General features: G+C 37.2%; 1 protein-coding gene across 1 annotated transcript in view; it reads right to left on the bottom strand.

Moving 5' to 3' along the window:
* Window positions 1–582: 582 nt before the first annotated feature.
* HDGFL3 (HDGF like 3) overlaps window positions 583–16,600 on the bottom strand; it is a 66,105-nt gene continuing 50,087 nt past the window's right edge. Inside the window, exons 5-6 of the mRNA XM_003784595.2 lie at window positions 12,768–12,914; window positions 583–1,782 (exon numbers count right to left, since the gene is read on the bottom strand). Of these exons, the coding sequence (XP_003784643.1) occupies window positions 1,777–1,782; window positions 12,768–12,914 (153 nt within the window). The 3' untranslated portion in view covers window positions 583–1,776. The remainder of the gene's footprint in view (window positions 1,783–12,767; window positions 12,915–16,600) is intronic.

The raw sequence follows: 16,600 nt of genomic DNA, 5'->3' as shown, positions 1-16,600 counted from the left end.
TTTAAGAAAATCTCTCAGTTATATGTTCCAATTCAAAACGTCATCTATATTCTCCTCATGTTTTAGTGTAAGCAATGAAGAGGACTTAGGATAAATAAAACTTCATTAATTTTAAAATAAATTAAAATTGGAAAGTACCTTTTAAGAAAAAAAGAACTGGATTGGTATCCAGGTATCTTTTTATGAACATTTTCTATTTGGAATTGTGTGAGTATACTAAAGAAAATATTTGCTACATGAGAGAAACCAAACATAGCTGCTTCCTCAGTGTGAGTGAGAAGTGGATCGGTGCTTTCATACCCTTAGCTGCCATCATCACCATCAACAGCCCTAGGCTTTTAGATCTGCTTACATTTTTCTCTTCATGTTAGAAAATCAAAAGAACATGGGATGGATACAAACCAATGGATGGATAATATTAATGTGTAAATCTATGGTCCACTGGGCTGGTAAACGTGCATGTGCAAGCAGGTCATGTAGTCACCCCCCAATACCCGCACCAGTTTTTCAAATAACCTAAAACCCAAAGAGTATTTTAAAAAAATGAAATAAAAAGAAAACCCTCACCTGTACTTGATTCTGTTGTCAACTTGCTGTTAACAATTTTTGCTTTAATATAGGAATTAACATTAATACCTCACATTACATATATGAAGCCAAATTACACTAACTTAGTTGTTTACAACCTCAAATCTTACTCCCAGTACACATTCCAATAAATTTATTCTGTAAAAACAATACATTTTTTTGTTTTTCATTTTTTTTTACAGTAAACTTTTCAACTACAAACCTCGAATACGCAAAAGATGTTCCAAAGACAAGCATAACAGGATTGATAAAACTCAAACTGACTAAATGTGTTCTCACAATATAAGCTGGCATAAAAATAAATAAAATTCTCTATTATCACAATAGCAACAATAATGTACACATAGTAATGGTTTGTGGATGAATACTAACTATTCTAATTCTAGTTCCAAAAGGAAACAGTTCATTTTAAAGACTGTATTTAAAGTCAATGCTTAGTCTGGTTTCCCATAGGCTGCTGCTGAGTCCAGCTTTAAAATGTAAAGTGTCCACCTTGAGAGATTGGTTCAAATTGTATTGGCATTGGGAAAAAATAAATCATTGCCTTTCTTCTGGAGTAACACAAAAAAAGACTAACTTCACATATAGAAACTTAGCTTGTGTACATAACAATATGAATTTTGAGAAGTATAGGCGGTCAACTATTTCTAATACGGAATAGATATTTTACAGTATGGTTAAACTTTACACATGGCCTCAAAACTGAAGGACAATTTTAATTTCATCTTAAATATACCAAGATTATGTATTTAGGAATTAGTTCTTGGATTCTGGCACAAAGAAGAAATTCTATCCTTAAGTATTGAGTGGTCATCTAAAAATGCTAATTTATATTTAACTGAGTGTTTGGTGATGGTGGAGTAAAGGCAAGAAAATGCTGAACATAACTGCCTTGATAAAAGGATCCTAGACATGTGTAAGTCTGCGCAAAAATCTTGATAATCCTTAGTGGTTAAGGGCAATTTCATGCAACCAAATAATATGAAATTAAATCAGTAACTTTAAAAAAGGCTAAAATGTCTTCCCCAAACACAACAGAGAGGAATGTGAATAATGTACATACAGACTGGGGTTCTGTCAATGACAACAAGGACTATGTGTTGGTTCATATCAAATCCAAGAATATTAGACAACCAAACATATAACCTTCTTGTGGTTTCTCTTAATATGCAGCATTCATTAGGGTTGTTAGGTCTGTAAAAAAAGAAAGAAAACAAGGCTTTAGATGATTTAGAAAGCTATCCACACCTATATAATATATAACTGATTTTCTGAGGTTTTCATATGTACTGCACCATGAATAATATTTACTTAGCAAGAATGGCTTGAGGTTTTGCTCTATACCCATCAATGTGGCAAAGTAAAGGGAATATTAGGGGTCTCTGTTAAGAAAAGAAAGAATAAACTTCACGTACTGTCTGTCAGGGCAGAGAGTGTGCAGTACTGTGAACTCTAAGGCTGTGTTCACTGTTGGGACACATGAAGTCAACGGAAAAACTGATACAATCTATTTCTCTGAGGACTGTGGTTTCAGAAGAGCTATATAAAATGTTTGCATGAATTAATCTTTAAAATATTTACAACTTACTTATGAGAAATGGCTCAAACAACTATAAGAGCCAACAAAATCAACATGTACAAAGTATCTGATTTCTTGCTTTTGAAAAAATTAAAGGATAAAAGGAAGCCTAGATTTCTTTTAAAATTTTGGTGGCATCCAAGTGACAAAGTTAAAATATTTGTTTCATAAAACAATATGTTTCAATTTGGGTTTCACTTTAAATTTTGTCAGGTTATATTTTCCATAAAGGATGCTATTTTTGTTTTCTTTATCATTAGCCAATTAAGCCCCCTTAGCAATGTTCTTATAGTATAAATGAAAAGTGGGAACTCAGACCCCAAATGTTCTTTCTAAATATGTGTACACATTCATGGTTATGTTCTCAAATAAAGTGCAGTACTTTTATAAATGATTCCAAGACCCTCAAAGAAGGAAAAGTTACCATCCTCACATCCTCAGTATGGCCCAAATAAATTTCTTAGCTTTCTCTGTCCCTACCAAAATGAGGCAGTCAACCTTAAAACAAAAAGCATTTAAAATTTGTAAACTGGCAAAATGCAATGCCTAGTGACTCCTAATTATTTATTAACAGAAAGACTAGATGTAAGATTATACTCACAGATAATTTGGAGGACATTCCTCCCTTGCGAAGGAGGAAGACATCCATTAGAATGAAAAACAGTCAACCAAAGAAACCTTCTTTGACAGTTTTTAATATTAATGTGAAAGGCCACAAACTATATTTATCTTGGTAGAAAATGCATAGTAACTACTCAATCCACATCAAAGAATATTTTGGAATAGACAGATCCATAGCAGCCTCAGAGTATTACTAATACCTCAGACAAAGTGAAGGTGGCACTAGAAACTTTAGGATATGCTTATTTTTGTCTTTAAGGTATTGTCAAATGGATACTTTGTAAAAGCAAATTATGAAATCTGAGGGTTTTTTTTTTCTTCTCATACCACAATCATTCTATTTATCTCTATGCATTGAAAAATGTATCTTACTAATTGATAATGATGTATGTTCTGGACTTTGAGAGTCTGCCAGACCTGAAGTCTCTTTTTAGTAAGCAGCCAGAAATAGTTCCTTATGCCCTGGTTGCCTTGCACCTGCAGCTGGTAAGTCCAATCAGATTCTCCAGGTGTCTGAATGTGAGGCATACTGAGAGCATATAGGGTGACAGTGAAGCCAAAAGACACCCAGGATGTAGCCATGAGGATCTTTTCATGGAGGACCGTTTTTATGGGAAGCATATTCAATATCCTATTGAGACTTGGCAATTTGTAAAAGAGTGACTTATTACTTCAAGGAGAACAACTGATGGAATTGCTCAATCATAAAATTCGAGCATTTAAGTGAAAAATCAGAATTTTGAATCTTCCATCATTGGTAGCTTCCCAATACGTAAAGACTTTTCTGATGATATAGGTAGAAAATTCAAAATATTTTATAATGAAGTGGGTCAATATTTGGAAGACCCAAATTAACTCAGAGAACCAATATTTTTCAAAGGGATAAAAGCTTTTCAAAATGCCAGGCAGTCCAATGGCATATTCCACATTGTAACTAAACTTTAAGAAGCTACCTCTTGGGCAGCACCTGTGGCTCAAAAAAGTAGGGCACCTGCCCCATATGCCAGAGGTGGCAGGTTCAAACCCAGCCCCAGCCAAGAACTACAAAAAAAAAAAAAAAGAAACTACCTCTTGTAGAAAAGAATATCCATAATTTTCAGACATGGTAATATTCATATCTCCATTTTCTAATTACATATCTATATAAAGCAAGGTTTTCTTCACATACTTGAACCAAAATTCTATATTGCAACAGACAGAATGTAAAAGGAGATGAGATTCCAGCTGTCTTCTATTAAACCAGACATTAAAAGGTTTGCAAAAATGTAAACAATGTCATTATTCTCAAAACATTTTAATCAAAATTTTCACAAATATGCTATTTAGGTTAAGTAATGGGTTTATTATTACTTTAAAATAAATTAAGTATTTTGAGGGCCTCCTTGGGGCCCTCAATAATTTTTTTAAGAGTGTTAAGGGGGACCTAAGACCAAGAATAAATGATGAGAGATGAGACTGGAAAGATAAATTAATGTCAGACATGAAGGGAATCATATGATGAATGAAGAATTTGGACTTGATGTTGTGGGTACCAGGGTCAGGCTCAGAAGAAAAAAGGCATGGACACTGGGAAATAGAGTGAATACTGTAGCTGTCCTCCCAACACAAACTCTATCCTCTGTCCCTTCCCCCAGCTGAGTGGTAAGCCTTATGATTTAGGACTTGACTCTAGCTCCATGCTGAGTAAAACCTGCCTGGTGCCAGCCAGCTGGTTCATGGACGGGCAGCTTCCTGACATGGTCTCCAATGATTCCTGACTCCCGGTATTTACACCCTGTGTAGTCCCCTCCTCTTGAGTGTGGACTGGTCTGAGTGGCTTGCTTCTAACAAAAAGAATGAAGCAAAAGTGATAGGATGTCAATTCTGAGACATCCTACAAAAGACTGACTTCTGTCTTGCTAAACTCTTGCTGACACTTTACTGCCTGCTCTGATGAAGCCAGCTGTCATGTTATGAGCTACCTCCTAGATCCATGTGGCAAAGAACCAAGCTTCCTTGGTCCTAGCCAACAGCTTGTAAGGAACTGAAGTCTTCAGTCCAACAACTGTGAGGTGCTGAATCATGCCAACAATTGCTTGAGTGAGCTTAGCAGAGGCTACCTCCCCAGTTCAACTTTACGATTTGAGTCCCTGCTGACAGCTAGACTATATTCTTGAGAGAGACCCAGAGACAGAGGGTTCAGCAAGTTGCACTTGACTTGATTCTTAATATGCAAAAAAGATGAGATAATAAATGCTGCTCAAGTCACCAGGTTTTGGAGTAATTTGTTACATGACAATAGATAACTAACACAGTGGGCCTAACGCCAAGCAGAACATGGTATCCTGGCCAGAGATTACTCCACTTCCACTTCCCATCTATGTGAATCAAGGAAAGCCAAGGGTTCAGATAAAGGGAGCCTGCTCCCTTCTCTCCTGCTTCCACTGGCAGAAGTGAGGGGATAGTCAGAACAAAGAGGGACCCCTTCTAAGATCTCTTCTCTCCTCCAACCAATACTCATAACTTCAACCTAACATCTGCTTTGAGACCATTAGGCTTTTCTTTTTATCCTCACTTCAGTTACCACCAGATGGGCTCCAGAGCATCCATTACTTCTGAACTCATATCCCCAAGCAGCTTTGTACATGTCCTCTAATGACTGCATTTTTAATAGCCCCCTTACCCCTAATTCCTTAATCTCTCCTACTGGACTCCCTGGAAATCATATCCAGCCATCAGCAAACCTCCTACATGCCCAACTTGAATTTCTAAGATACTCTACCAACTTGTTCTAACTGAAACCTGGTTTCTAATTAAGAGCAGTGCTGCTTCTTCCCCTGCAACCCCTTAGCTCTTTCCTCTCCCATAGCTCTTATACTACTACTGGCCTGGAGGTGGAGGTGTCCTTCTTGCTCATCACTTTTTTTTTATTGAAGGTACAAAGAATTAGGTTATACTGATTGTATTTGCTAGATAAGTCGCTCTTATAATTGTGTCCTGCCCCCAAGATGTATGCCAAACACCATGAGCCTCCCATCTCCCTCCCTACTCCCCTCATATATCCCCACTCCCTCATTCCCCTACGCTCCCCTTATATTAACTCATCTACTGCCTTCATATTAGAATTGAGTACACTGGATTCTTGCTTCTCCATTCTTGTGATGCTTTACTAAGAAGAATGTGTTCCACCTCAATCTAAGTTAATACAAAATATGTAAAGTCTCCATTTTTTTTAATGGCTGAATAGTATTACATGGCATACATATACCACAACTTGTTAATCCATTCCTGGATTGCTGGACATTTAGGTTGTTTCCATAATTTGGCAATTATAAATTGAGCTGTGATAAACAGTCCAGTGCAAATGTCCTTATGATAAAATGACTTTTTCTTCTTCTGGGTAGATGCCCAGTAATGGGATTGCAGGAGTGGGCATTTAGCTTGTTTCCTCAATTTGGCGACTGTAAACTGAGCTGCAATAAACAGTCTAGTGCAAATGTCCTATGATAAAATGATTTTTTTTTTTCCTTCTGGGTAGATGCCCAATAATGGGATTGCAGGATCTAATGGGAGGTCTAATTTGAGTTGAGGACTCTCCAAACTTCCTTCCAAAAAGGTTATTAGTTTGCATTCCCACCAGTAGTAAAAGAGTTCCCTTCTCTCCACATCCATGTCAGCATCTGCAGTTCTGAAACTTTGTGATGTAGGCCATTCTCACTGGGGTTAGGTGGTATCTCAAGGTAGTTTTGATTTGCATTTCTCTGATGATTAGGGACCATAAGCATTTTTTTCATGTTAGTCTATCTTCTTGAGAGAAGGTTTTATTCATCTTTTTCTTTTTTTTTGAGACAGAGCCTTAAGCTGTCCCCCTGGGTAGAGTGCCATTGCATCACAGCTCACAGCAACCTCCGACTCCTGGGCTCAAGCAAGTCTCCTGCCTCAGCCTCCCAAGTAGCTGGGAATGCCTGGCTATTTTTCGGTTGCAGCTGTCATTGTTGTTTGGCGGGCCTGGGCTGCATTCAAACCCGCCACCTTCGGTGTATGTGGCTGGTGCCTTAGCTACTTGAGCCACAGGCGCCAAGCCTATTCATGTCTCTTCACATGTGATAGTGATATATGAGATTGTTGGGTCTTTTGTTGATTAAGTTTTCTGTAGATCCTAGTTATCAAGCTTTTGTCCAATTCATAATATGCAAATATCTTTTCTTATTCTGAAGGCTATTTGCTTTGGTGGTTGTTTTCTTAGCTGTTACAGAAGCTATTCAGTTTAAGTCCCATTTATTTATTTATTTATTTATTTTTGAGACAGCCTCAAGCTGTCCCCCTGGGCAGAGTGCCGTGGCATTACAGCTCACAGCAACCTCCAACTCCTGGGCTCAAGCGAGTCTCCTGCCTCCGCCTCCCAAGTAGCTGGGACCACAGGCGCCCGCCACAACGCCCGGCTATTTTTTGGTTGCAGCCGTCGTTGTTTGGCGGGTCCGGGCTGGGGATTTGAACCCGCCACCTTAGGTGTACGTGGCTGGCGCCTTAGCCGGTTGAGCTATAGGCGCTGAGCCTATTTATTTATTTATTTTTGTTGTTGTTGCAATTGCCACAGAAGTCTTTTTCATAAAATCTTTCCCCAGGGTAATATCTTCAAGTATTTTCCCCACACTTGTCGTCAAGGATTTTTATTGTTTCAGGCCTTAAGATTTAAATCTTTTATCTATCTTGAATCAATTTTTCTAAGTGGCGAGAGGTGTGGGTCCAATTTTAGTCTTTGCTTGTGGTTATCCAGTTCTCCCAACACCGTTTATTGAATAAGGATTCTTTCCCCCAGTATATGTTCTTACTTGGTTTATCAATATCAGGTAAGATGTTAGTTTTATCTCATGGTTTTCTATTCAGTTGCAAATGCCAATGTCTTTATTTTTGTGCCAATACCATTCTGCTTTGATCACTATGGTCTTGTAGTATAGAAAGTCTGATAGGGTGATACCCCGGCTTTGTTTTTATTACTAAGAATTGACTTGGCTATAGAAGGCTTTTTTTCTGGTTCCATACAAAACAAAGCATTATTTTTTCTAAATCTTGAAAGTATGATGATGGTATTTTAATGGGGATTGCACTGAATCTGTAGATTCACTACTTTGTATAAGCTCAAAATACCAATGATACCTGCACTGTCATCAGCAACTACCACAACTCTTCCACAATTCAGTTCAAATATCTCACTCTGCTATCATCACCTATATTTCTAGCTTACTTCCTCTATTTGGCACTCTGTCTCTAATACTTCTTTGATACTCACAATCTGTTGACCCTATCCTTTCCTCATGTACATCTTTTCCTCTTAACATATTTTGGATTGCATGATCCACTGTTATGAACACTTCCTTGCATACACCCTCAATCCCTGGTCTTTAATCTCCTTTACCTTACTGGCTAGGCAAACCCCAATTCTAGTTAAAATCAATTTTCTGTTTTCTCTGTGACTGGGCAACTGAATATACCTGGAAAAAACACACAACCATTCTGATTGCTCTTACTTCAAATTCATGACCACCAACTTCAAGAGAGCCCTTACTGCTGCCTGGCAATTTATCTTCATTTATTTTCCTATTCTTCTCAATGACTATTTTATACCTTTGCCTCTCTCTTGAAGCTTCCAACACTTCTTCCTGTTCTCACTCTCAAATGCTAACCTTATTTCCTAAAAAAAAAAAAAAAGAAGAAGCAATCAGATGACAACTTTTATAAGCTCTCACCTCAATTATCTACTTACTTCTATCTGTGCCCCCAAATTCTGCCTTCCCTCCTATTTCTTTTTTCTCTTTTTTTGAGGCAGAGTCTCACTTTGTCACCCCCAGTAGAGTGCCGTGGCATCACAGCTCACAGCAACCTCAAACTCTTGGGCTCAAGTAATTTTCTTGCTTCAGCCTCCCAAGTAGCTAGGACTACAGGTGCCTGCCACAATGCCCGGCTATTTTTAGAGAGGAAGTCTCACTCTGGCTCAGGCTGGTCTTTAATTCGTGAGCTAAGGTGATCCATTCACCTTAGCTTCTTACCAGAGAGCTAGGATCACAGGTGTAAGCCACCATCCTAACTTGTTCCTTCTTGTTTCTTGTTTCTTGTTGTTGAGACAGAACCTCAAGCTGCTGCCCTAGGTAGAGTGCTATAACATCACTGCTCACAGCAACCTCTAACTTCTAGGCTTAAGTGATTCTCCTGCCTCAGCCTCCCAAGTAGCTGGGACTACAGGTGCATGCCACAACACTCGGCTATTTTTTGGTTGTAGTTTTTATTGTTGTTTGTCAGGCTTGGGCTGGATTTGAACCTGCCAGCTCTGGTGTATGTGGCTGGCACCTTAGCCACTTTGAGCTACAGGCACCAAGCTTCCCTCCTGTTTCAATAGATAAACTAAGGTAACCCCTCTAGATGTGCTCTAGACCTTATGCCTTTTTAAAGGATACTGCTTCAAAAATTCCTTCGAACATTATTATTTTGTGATCATTCCTCATTTATATCATTCTTACCAGCATCTGTGATATAAATTCTGCCATCAAAAAAAAAAAGTGCCCCTCCTTGGCCTTCTATGCCAGACCATGAATATTTAAGTATTTGAAAAGAAAGTTTAAGATTAAGGCTATCACTCCTACAAGATTCTAGGACTCATTAAAAAGCTACTATAATTAACAGAGTGTAACAGAATAGAGAACCCAGACAGGGACTCCTGAATATATGAGAAGAGGGCACTGCAGATTGGAGAGAAAAGGAAATACTATTCAATACACAGTGCTGAAAATGTTAGCCATAAAAAGAAAAGTTTGATGTAGTTCACTACAATAAAATCAAGAAGGTCTATTCATTAAAAGTATCAGAAGGAATTTGAATGGACAAGTCATAAACTTGGAGAAGATACTTACAAGGCTCATGACCATGAATGTTAGTTAGAAACCATAACATATAAAGAAGCCCTATAAATCAAGAAGGCAAAAAAATGTAGTAGAAAAATAAGCAAAAACCAAAAACAAGCACTGCACACGGGTGGAAATACAGGTGGTCAATAAATATGAAAAGCTCAACATTATCATTAGTTGTAAATTAATACTATAGTAGATCATTTTACATATATTGGCAAAAATTAAAAAGCCTAACTATGCCAAGTTAATCACAGGGAATTCTTATATACTACTGGTGGGAGTGTAAATTGGTCCAACTACGTTGAAAAATAATTTCGCATTATCCTATAAAGTTAAAAACCATAAAGTTATGACTCAGTATTTTCAGTTCTAGTTATACACCCTAAAGAAACTCTTGTACATGTGTTCTAGGATATAAGCAGGCAACACAGTTCAAAACTGCAAAAATTTGGACACAACTCAAGTGCTCATCGATAAGGAAATGGGATAAAGTAAGTTGTAGTATACTCACAAAACTGACTATTACACAGGAGTGAAGAAGGAATAACACATTGACTGCCACACCAGAATAGAGGTATTTTCCTTGGAGCCACTGTGTTTTATTAGGTCAAGAAACATGGAGTGACAAACTACTATTACCTATAGTTACATGAAGGAATCCTGGAAACATAGCAGTGAGTAAATGTCATCATTTTTAAAAAGTTCAAAATTAAACAATATATTAAGTACATACTTATATGTTAGATATGGGCTACGATTTTTAAAATGGAAGAAAATAATAAATATAAGTTAGTGTTCATCTCTGGGTAGGAAGAAGATGGGATTAGGAACGAACACGTGAATAGACACAAGTTCATCTTATGTTCTAGTTTTTGGGTTGACTGGGGGGCCACTGGTATCCATTACAATTCAAGGTTTCACAACTTTATATTATATATACTCTTTTGTATAAAATAAAACTATTATTAAAAACAGGTTAAAAATAAAAGGGTTTCAGGCTCTTGCCTCCCACTTTGGCTCTTAATAGCAGTGTGACCCTGGGCCAATTCCTTTAGCCTCAGTTGCTCCCACTAAAAAATGGAAACAATACCTACACCTACTCCTCAGGGTTTGTGTGAAGATTAAACGAGATACACACACAGCATTTAGAACATTATGTGGCACACAGGCTGCTAGGGCTACCTAGTAGCAATTACTATTTTATAAGGTACTTTCAAGATATTCAAGTAGAAATGGCTTTATCAGTAGTTAGAAAACTGAATCTATAATGCATGAGATAGAAAGTAGAAAGTCATCAGTAATAAACGATAGTGGAAACCTTGTGAGTAGATATGATGGACACAGAAGTTTTCACAGTAGAAATGTGCCAAGTCAAACTGAAGAAAACCTCTAGAAAGAGACTGAGAAGGCATAGGGAAAGGAAGCAGAAGAGACCGGTGACTTAGAGGAAAAGTCAGGCGGAGAAAATGTCCAATGGTATTAAATGTTACGTAAGTAAAGACAAAGATCAAAGGAGACACTTAGATTTGGCAATGAGAGAATCATGAGCGATCTAAGAGCAATTTCAATTAACTGGTCAAAGAAGAAACAAAAGTACAGTGGTTTAAGTCATGACTTGGAGGTAGGGAAATAGAGATGGGGATAAAAGATAATTCCTTTAAAGACATTTAAAGATAAAGAGAATGGTAAGAACGGTAGAATATATGATTTATAAGGAAGGTATCTTCAAGATTAAGAGACATCTTACAGGCAGAGGGGAAGGAACCAGAAGGAGACACTGGTATAGGAAAGAAAGGGGACGAGTGATTGCATATGCCTTGGAGAAAGGAGGAGATGATATTCTGGACCTTGGCAACAGAAAGGTGTACGTTAGTGCTTCTCAAACTTTATTGTACATATGAATTAACTGGAGATATAGTTCGAATGCAGATTCTGATTCAGAATCTGTGCTCTGGGGTGGCCCTGAGATCCTGCAGTTCTAACAAGCTCCCAGGAGATATTGATGCTACCTGACCACTGACCACACTGTGAGGAGTAAGGGTGTAGAACAACTCTTCTTCTGTCACAATTAGTTAAGGGAAGAGAAATTGTGGGAGTTTTCCTATTTGCATATGAAGCCACCTAGGAAATAAAGTGAGCCAAGTATTCAAGCCCTCAAATGACTGGTTGCAAGTACACTTCCCTGGGAAGGCTGTAGGCAAAGATGACGAAAGAGGACTACTGACTGGAAGAGGAGGATGGACAAAGGACAGAGTGAAGCTGAATTGGGTGAGAAGAATAACAATTATTAGTAGAATCATAATACTTTGGGAATAATCATAGATAATTGGGATGAAGGAGGAAGGAGTTGAGAAATAAACAAGACTGACATGAACAGGCAAAAACACAGCTGAAATAAGATAATAATACATTTCTTGGGTCATTATTTTGAAATGATTTGACACTGTCCCACTAGTTTTCATGAAGAAAAAGCTCATGGAAAATGCCTAGGGGCAAAATTTGCCTTAGCTGACACTTTTACAAAGGTATACTCACCTGTGACTTTGAAGTTAACAGAGGTTCACAAAATTTAAGAGTCAAAGTGGACGCATTTATCCCTATAGGTAATATAAATATCAATATGCAAATATTGCTTGAATATTTAAATGTTTAAAGTCCCCATGGGTACATTAAATAACTATTGGGAAAACAGCAGTGGTATATTCTATTTTGAATATACCATTGATTCTATGATAAAAGAAATACAACTGTCAAATTTTGAGGTGGAAATTATGAGAAATTTCATAATTTCAGTATTTCATAGTGTACTTTAAAAAGACTCCAAAATTAGTTTAAAAAAGAATTAACCTGTTCACAGAGTTGCAAATGGACAGGAAGGTATAATTCCCATTTAGCTCTCCTTTGTTCTCGGACTCTCATTCACTCACTTATTAAGGAGTGGTGAGTGGATGTGTATAATATGCAGAGATTACTTCTACACCTTTACTAACACCGTCTTTACTAATGTTTACTAATGCTGAGATACGGACACTAAATCTGAAGCAAAATGTCCTCTAAGTTAATAGATGGCAGGAAAAAAATGACATACACATCCTTACCCCTTCACTGGTTTTCTGCAAGTCTGAAGTTATGTTTCTCGTGTCATTACCAGCATCTCCACCCTCAGAGCTGCTTTTGTTTTCTTCTTCTTTGCAGTCTTTGTCATCTTCATCGCCTGGAGATTTCCGGGACTGTTTAGAGGATTTCTAAATGTTTAGATAAGTTAAATATTATAGTCAAAAGCAGAAATCCAAATGCACAAGTAAGAGATGCTGAAGCAACTGACTTGTACCTAGTCTCTGTGGGTTGACAGGCTATAAAGATGCAACACACAGTGTGTCAAACTGAGCTGGGTGACACTGGACAAGCCATTTCACCTTAGTGGGCCTGTTGAACCAGATGGAAAGAAAACAGAAGTGGACCAAATTACCTCTTAGTTCTTTCCAGCAATGTGGTATTAAAAGCAGAAAATGAAGATTCAAGTAGTACCCAGAATGCTGTCAATGAATAAATATAGCCAGATGAAGGCCAGCTTAAGAAACCTATGAGACTAGAGGGCACCCCCAAGGTTATCTTGTTCTTCCTAACCATTTTACAAATGAAGGTTCAGAGAAATGAGGTGAATTGTCCAAGATAGATAGTAGACTCATGTTGGAACACTTTTGTTGAAGCTGTATGGCTAACGGTGTACACAGAATCATCTTGACAAAACTTTAGTATCACTGTGTGATATAAAATATTTTAACTTTTAAAATTATGAACAGCTATTTAAGAAACCAAGGCTATACTGATGAACTAGTCCTTTTTCTGATTTTCTCATATGGGAAATCAAGATGAACTCTAAAGATAAAAATACATTTATAATTTGCAGCAAGAATTGGTTAGTAGAGTAGCATTAAAATGATAAAAAGTTAGCTACACTTGTAAACCTTTAAGGAACTAAAATGTAGAATTTTTCTACATTTCCTGTCATTTCTTTTAGAAATGTTAAGAGAAAGTTCAAGCACACTGTAAATAAGAGGCAAGGTAGGGTGGTGCCTGTGGCTGAAAGAAGTAGGGTGCGGGCCCTATATACTGGAGGTGGTGGGTTCAAACCTGGCCCTGGCTAAAAACTGCAAAAAAAAAAACAAAAACAAAAACAAAAAAAAAACAGGTAAGGGAAAACTGATTCAGCCAAACTTTTGGCCTTCCAGAAATAATTTGCAAACTAAAGTGTCTTCAGACTATCAGTTTTTAAAAATGTGCCTTCCAAAGAGACAACAACTTCTAGCTATGTGATAGAATATGTAATTAAATTATTTCTATTCAATATAACAAAAACTCTTATACCAACAAGTCCAAAATGTCAGTTCAAAATGTAACGATTTTAACTTTTTACATGAAAGCAAAATAGGGGTTTAGGGTTAAAGAGCTAAAATTAGCATAAAAGTTAAAATTAAGAATAATAAGAGTAAAAGTGAAATACTTTGTATTCCTAATAAATATAGTCTAATTATCAAAATAATGAAATACTTTGTATTCCTAATATAGACCTAATAAATAAAGTCTAATTATCAAAATGCAGTAATTGTTTTATGCAGTAAATTTCAAATAACCATCCTTGATCTGCAGTTCCTATAGATAAGAATATACAATTCCCTAAAATTTATAATGCAACCCACAGGTTGAGAACCGCTGTACTATATGAAAGTTCAGCAGGCAATCATAAACTAAAAAAATCAATTCAAGTGGGTGTTTAAATGAAGTCCAAAATGCTAAAAGAAATTCAGCTTAAAAAACTGCAATGGGACCTAATTATTTTGTTGTCATTTGCAAACTTTATCCCTATCCATGGCAATTACATTTTTCTTTAGGTATATCAGAAAGAATGGTTCATTCACACAATTTTACTTACACGCCAGTTAGGTAGATTTTACAGACTGCCAAAATAAGCTGCTGATAGTCTGGTAAACTCTTAGTATTTGTTTTTAAGTATATCTAGCCACTAAATACCAGAATCTAAATGGAAGTAATTTATACAGCTATTCAGTCATGCAACAGACCAATTATAGTGGAATCTGTACCAAGCTTTGGTCTTCAAGTATCCATTTATCTTGCTTTCAGTTTCTAAATGGTGAAGAATTTTCATAATCTCATAGTTTTTTGAATTGCATTTCTGAAGTATCCAAACTTTCAACTGTAAATCTTGTTACTTCTCTGCTTATTTGTTTTCCAATTGAATACTTTATTAATATGGTGGTCATCTTTGTAACATGCGTACAAGTGTGCGTACGCATGCACCCCCCCCCCACATGCTCAGAATGATCTGCCTGAGGAAATATTAAATACGCCAAAAGAGAAAATGAAAAATAAAAAAAATTTCTATAGGTTTTTATAATTGTAGGCAATTTATGTCCACATCATTTACAAAGCTATTGCGAATCTGTCCAAGTAAGCAAAGTTTGAAGGGGGGGGTGAAATCTCAGGAAAAATTCAACAGTGGCATAGCAGAGCTCTCAATCAGAGTAAGCTGACATGATGTGGAATTTGCAGTGTATTTTTTCTTTGCAAAATATGTGGAGAAATTTATCATTGGGCAGAAAATAAGAGAAGGTGGTTTAAAATCTTCAATTATTGTTACATTTTGGAATAAAATTCAATTCCATACCATGGCCTATCAGTCTGCATTATTTGTTGCCCTTTGCCTGCATCTCCCCCAGATCGTGATCTTCTAGCCACACCTTTCAATTCGGGCATGGGGCTTTGCTGTCACACATGGCGTCTGCTCCCAAACCTTTAGGTCTCAGCATAAACTTGACCTTTTTAGAAAGGCCTGGCCACCTAGCCAATTTAGATTTAGACCAATCTAAAATAGGTCCAGTCCCCTTACTCTCTCAATCCCTGCTCACATTCATTTCCCTCATAGCCCTCTCACAATTCATGTTTATTTATTATTTACTTGATTACTGTGTGCTACCTCCATCCCCTACAGCACTGTAATTTACATTGGGGCACAAATGGAGTAGATTTTGCATATCACTGTATATGTAAGTCTAGTGTCTGGCAAAGACTAAGTGATTAGGCAACACAAGAATCAAATGAAGAGTCAAAGCACATTTTTTGAAGCAGAATAGTAACAATCTATCTTTACACAGTCATGTGGCACATAACAACATTTTGGTCAGTGATGGACTGCATATGTTAACGACGATTCCACCACAGAGCCTAGGTGTATAGTAGGCTATACCATGTAGGTCGTTTATACTCTATGATGTTCATCCAATAATGAATGTGCCAAATGATTCACGTGTTTCTCCAAACGTATTCCTGTCATCAAGTGACATGTGACTATATTTACATATATAGTATATAGATACACAATTGTATGTATATCTTATATTCCTAAATTCTTCAGAGCTCAACTAGAGGTTATTGTAGAATCACAGCACTCACACATTCTTAACAAAGAACAACTTTCCTCTGACTAAGGTGGTATTACAGGGCCAAATCAACCCTAAAGAGTCAATAGCCAGATTCCCCAAATATTAAAGGCAGAGCCTCTACAGAGTGTATTTCTTTTCTTCTCTCTCTCTCTTTTTTTTTTGAGACAGAGTCTCACTCTGCTATCCTGAGAGAGTGCCATAGTATCATAGCCCACAGCAACTTCAAACTTTCTTGGGCTTGGGCAATCCTTTTGCCTCAGCCTCCTGAGTAGGTGGGATTATAGGCGTGCACTACTACGCCTTGCTAGTTTTTTCTTTCTTTTTATTTTTAGTAGAAATGGAGTCTTGCTCTTGCTCAGGCTCATCTCCAAGTCCTGACTTCAAGTAATCTACCTGCCTTGGCCTCCCAGAGTGCTAAATTATAGGAAGAGCCCACTGTGCCCCTGGTCAGAATCTAGTACATTTCTATG

This window comes from Otolemur garnettii, unplaced genomic scaffold, assembly GCF_000181295.1.
Source record: "Otolemur garnettii isolate 467f Iridium unplaced genomic scaffold, OtoGar3 scaffold00011, whole genome shotgun sequence".
In the NCBI taxonomy this organism is placed as follows: domain Eukaryota; kingdom Metazoa; phylum Chordata; class Mammalia; order Primates; family Galagidae; genus Otolemur; species Otolemur garnettii.
The sequence above is the reverse complement of the archived record's forward strand: the minus strand, read 5'-3'. Positions and strand labels throughout refer to the sequence as shown.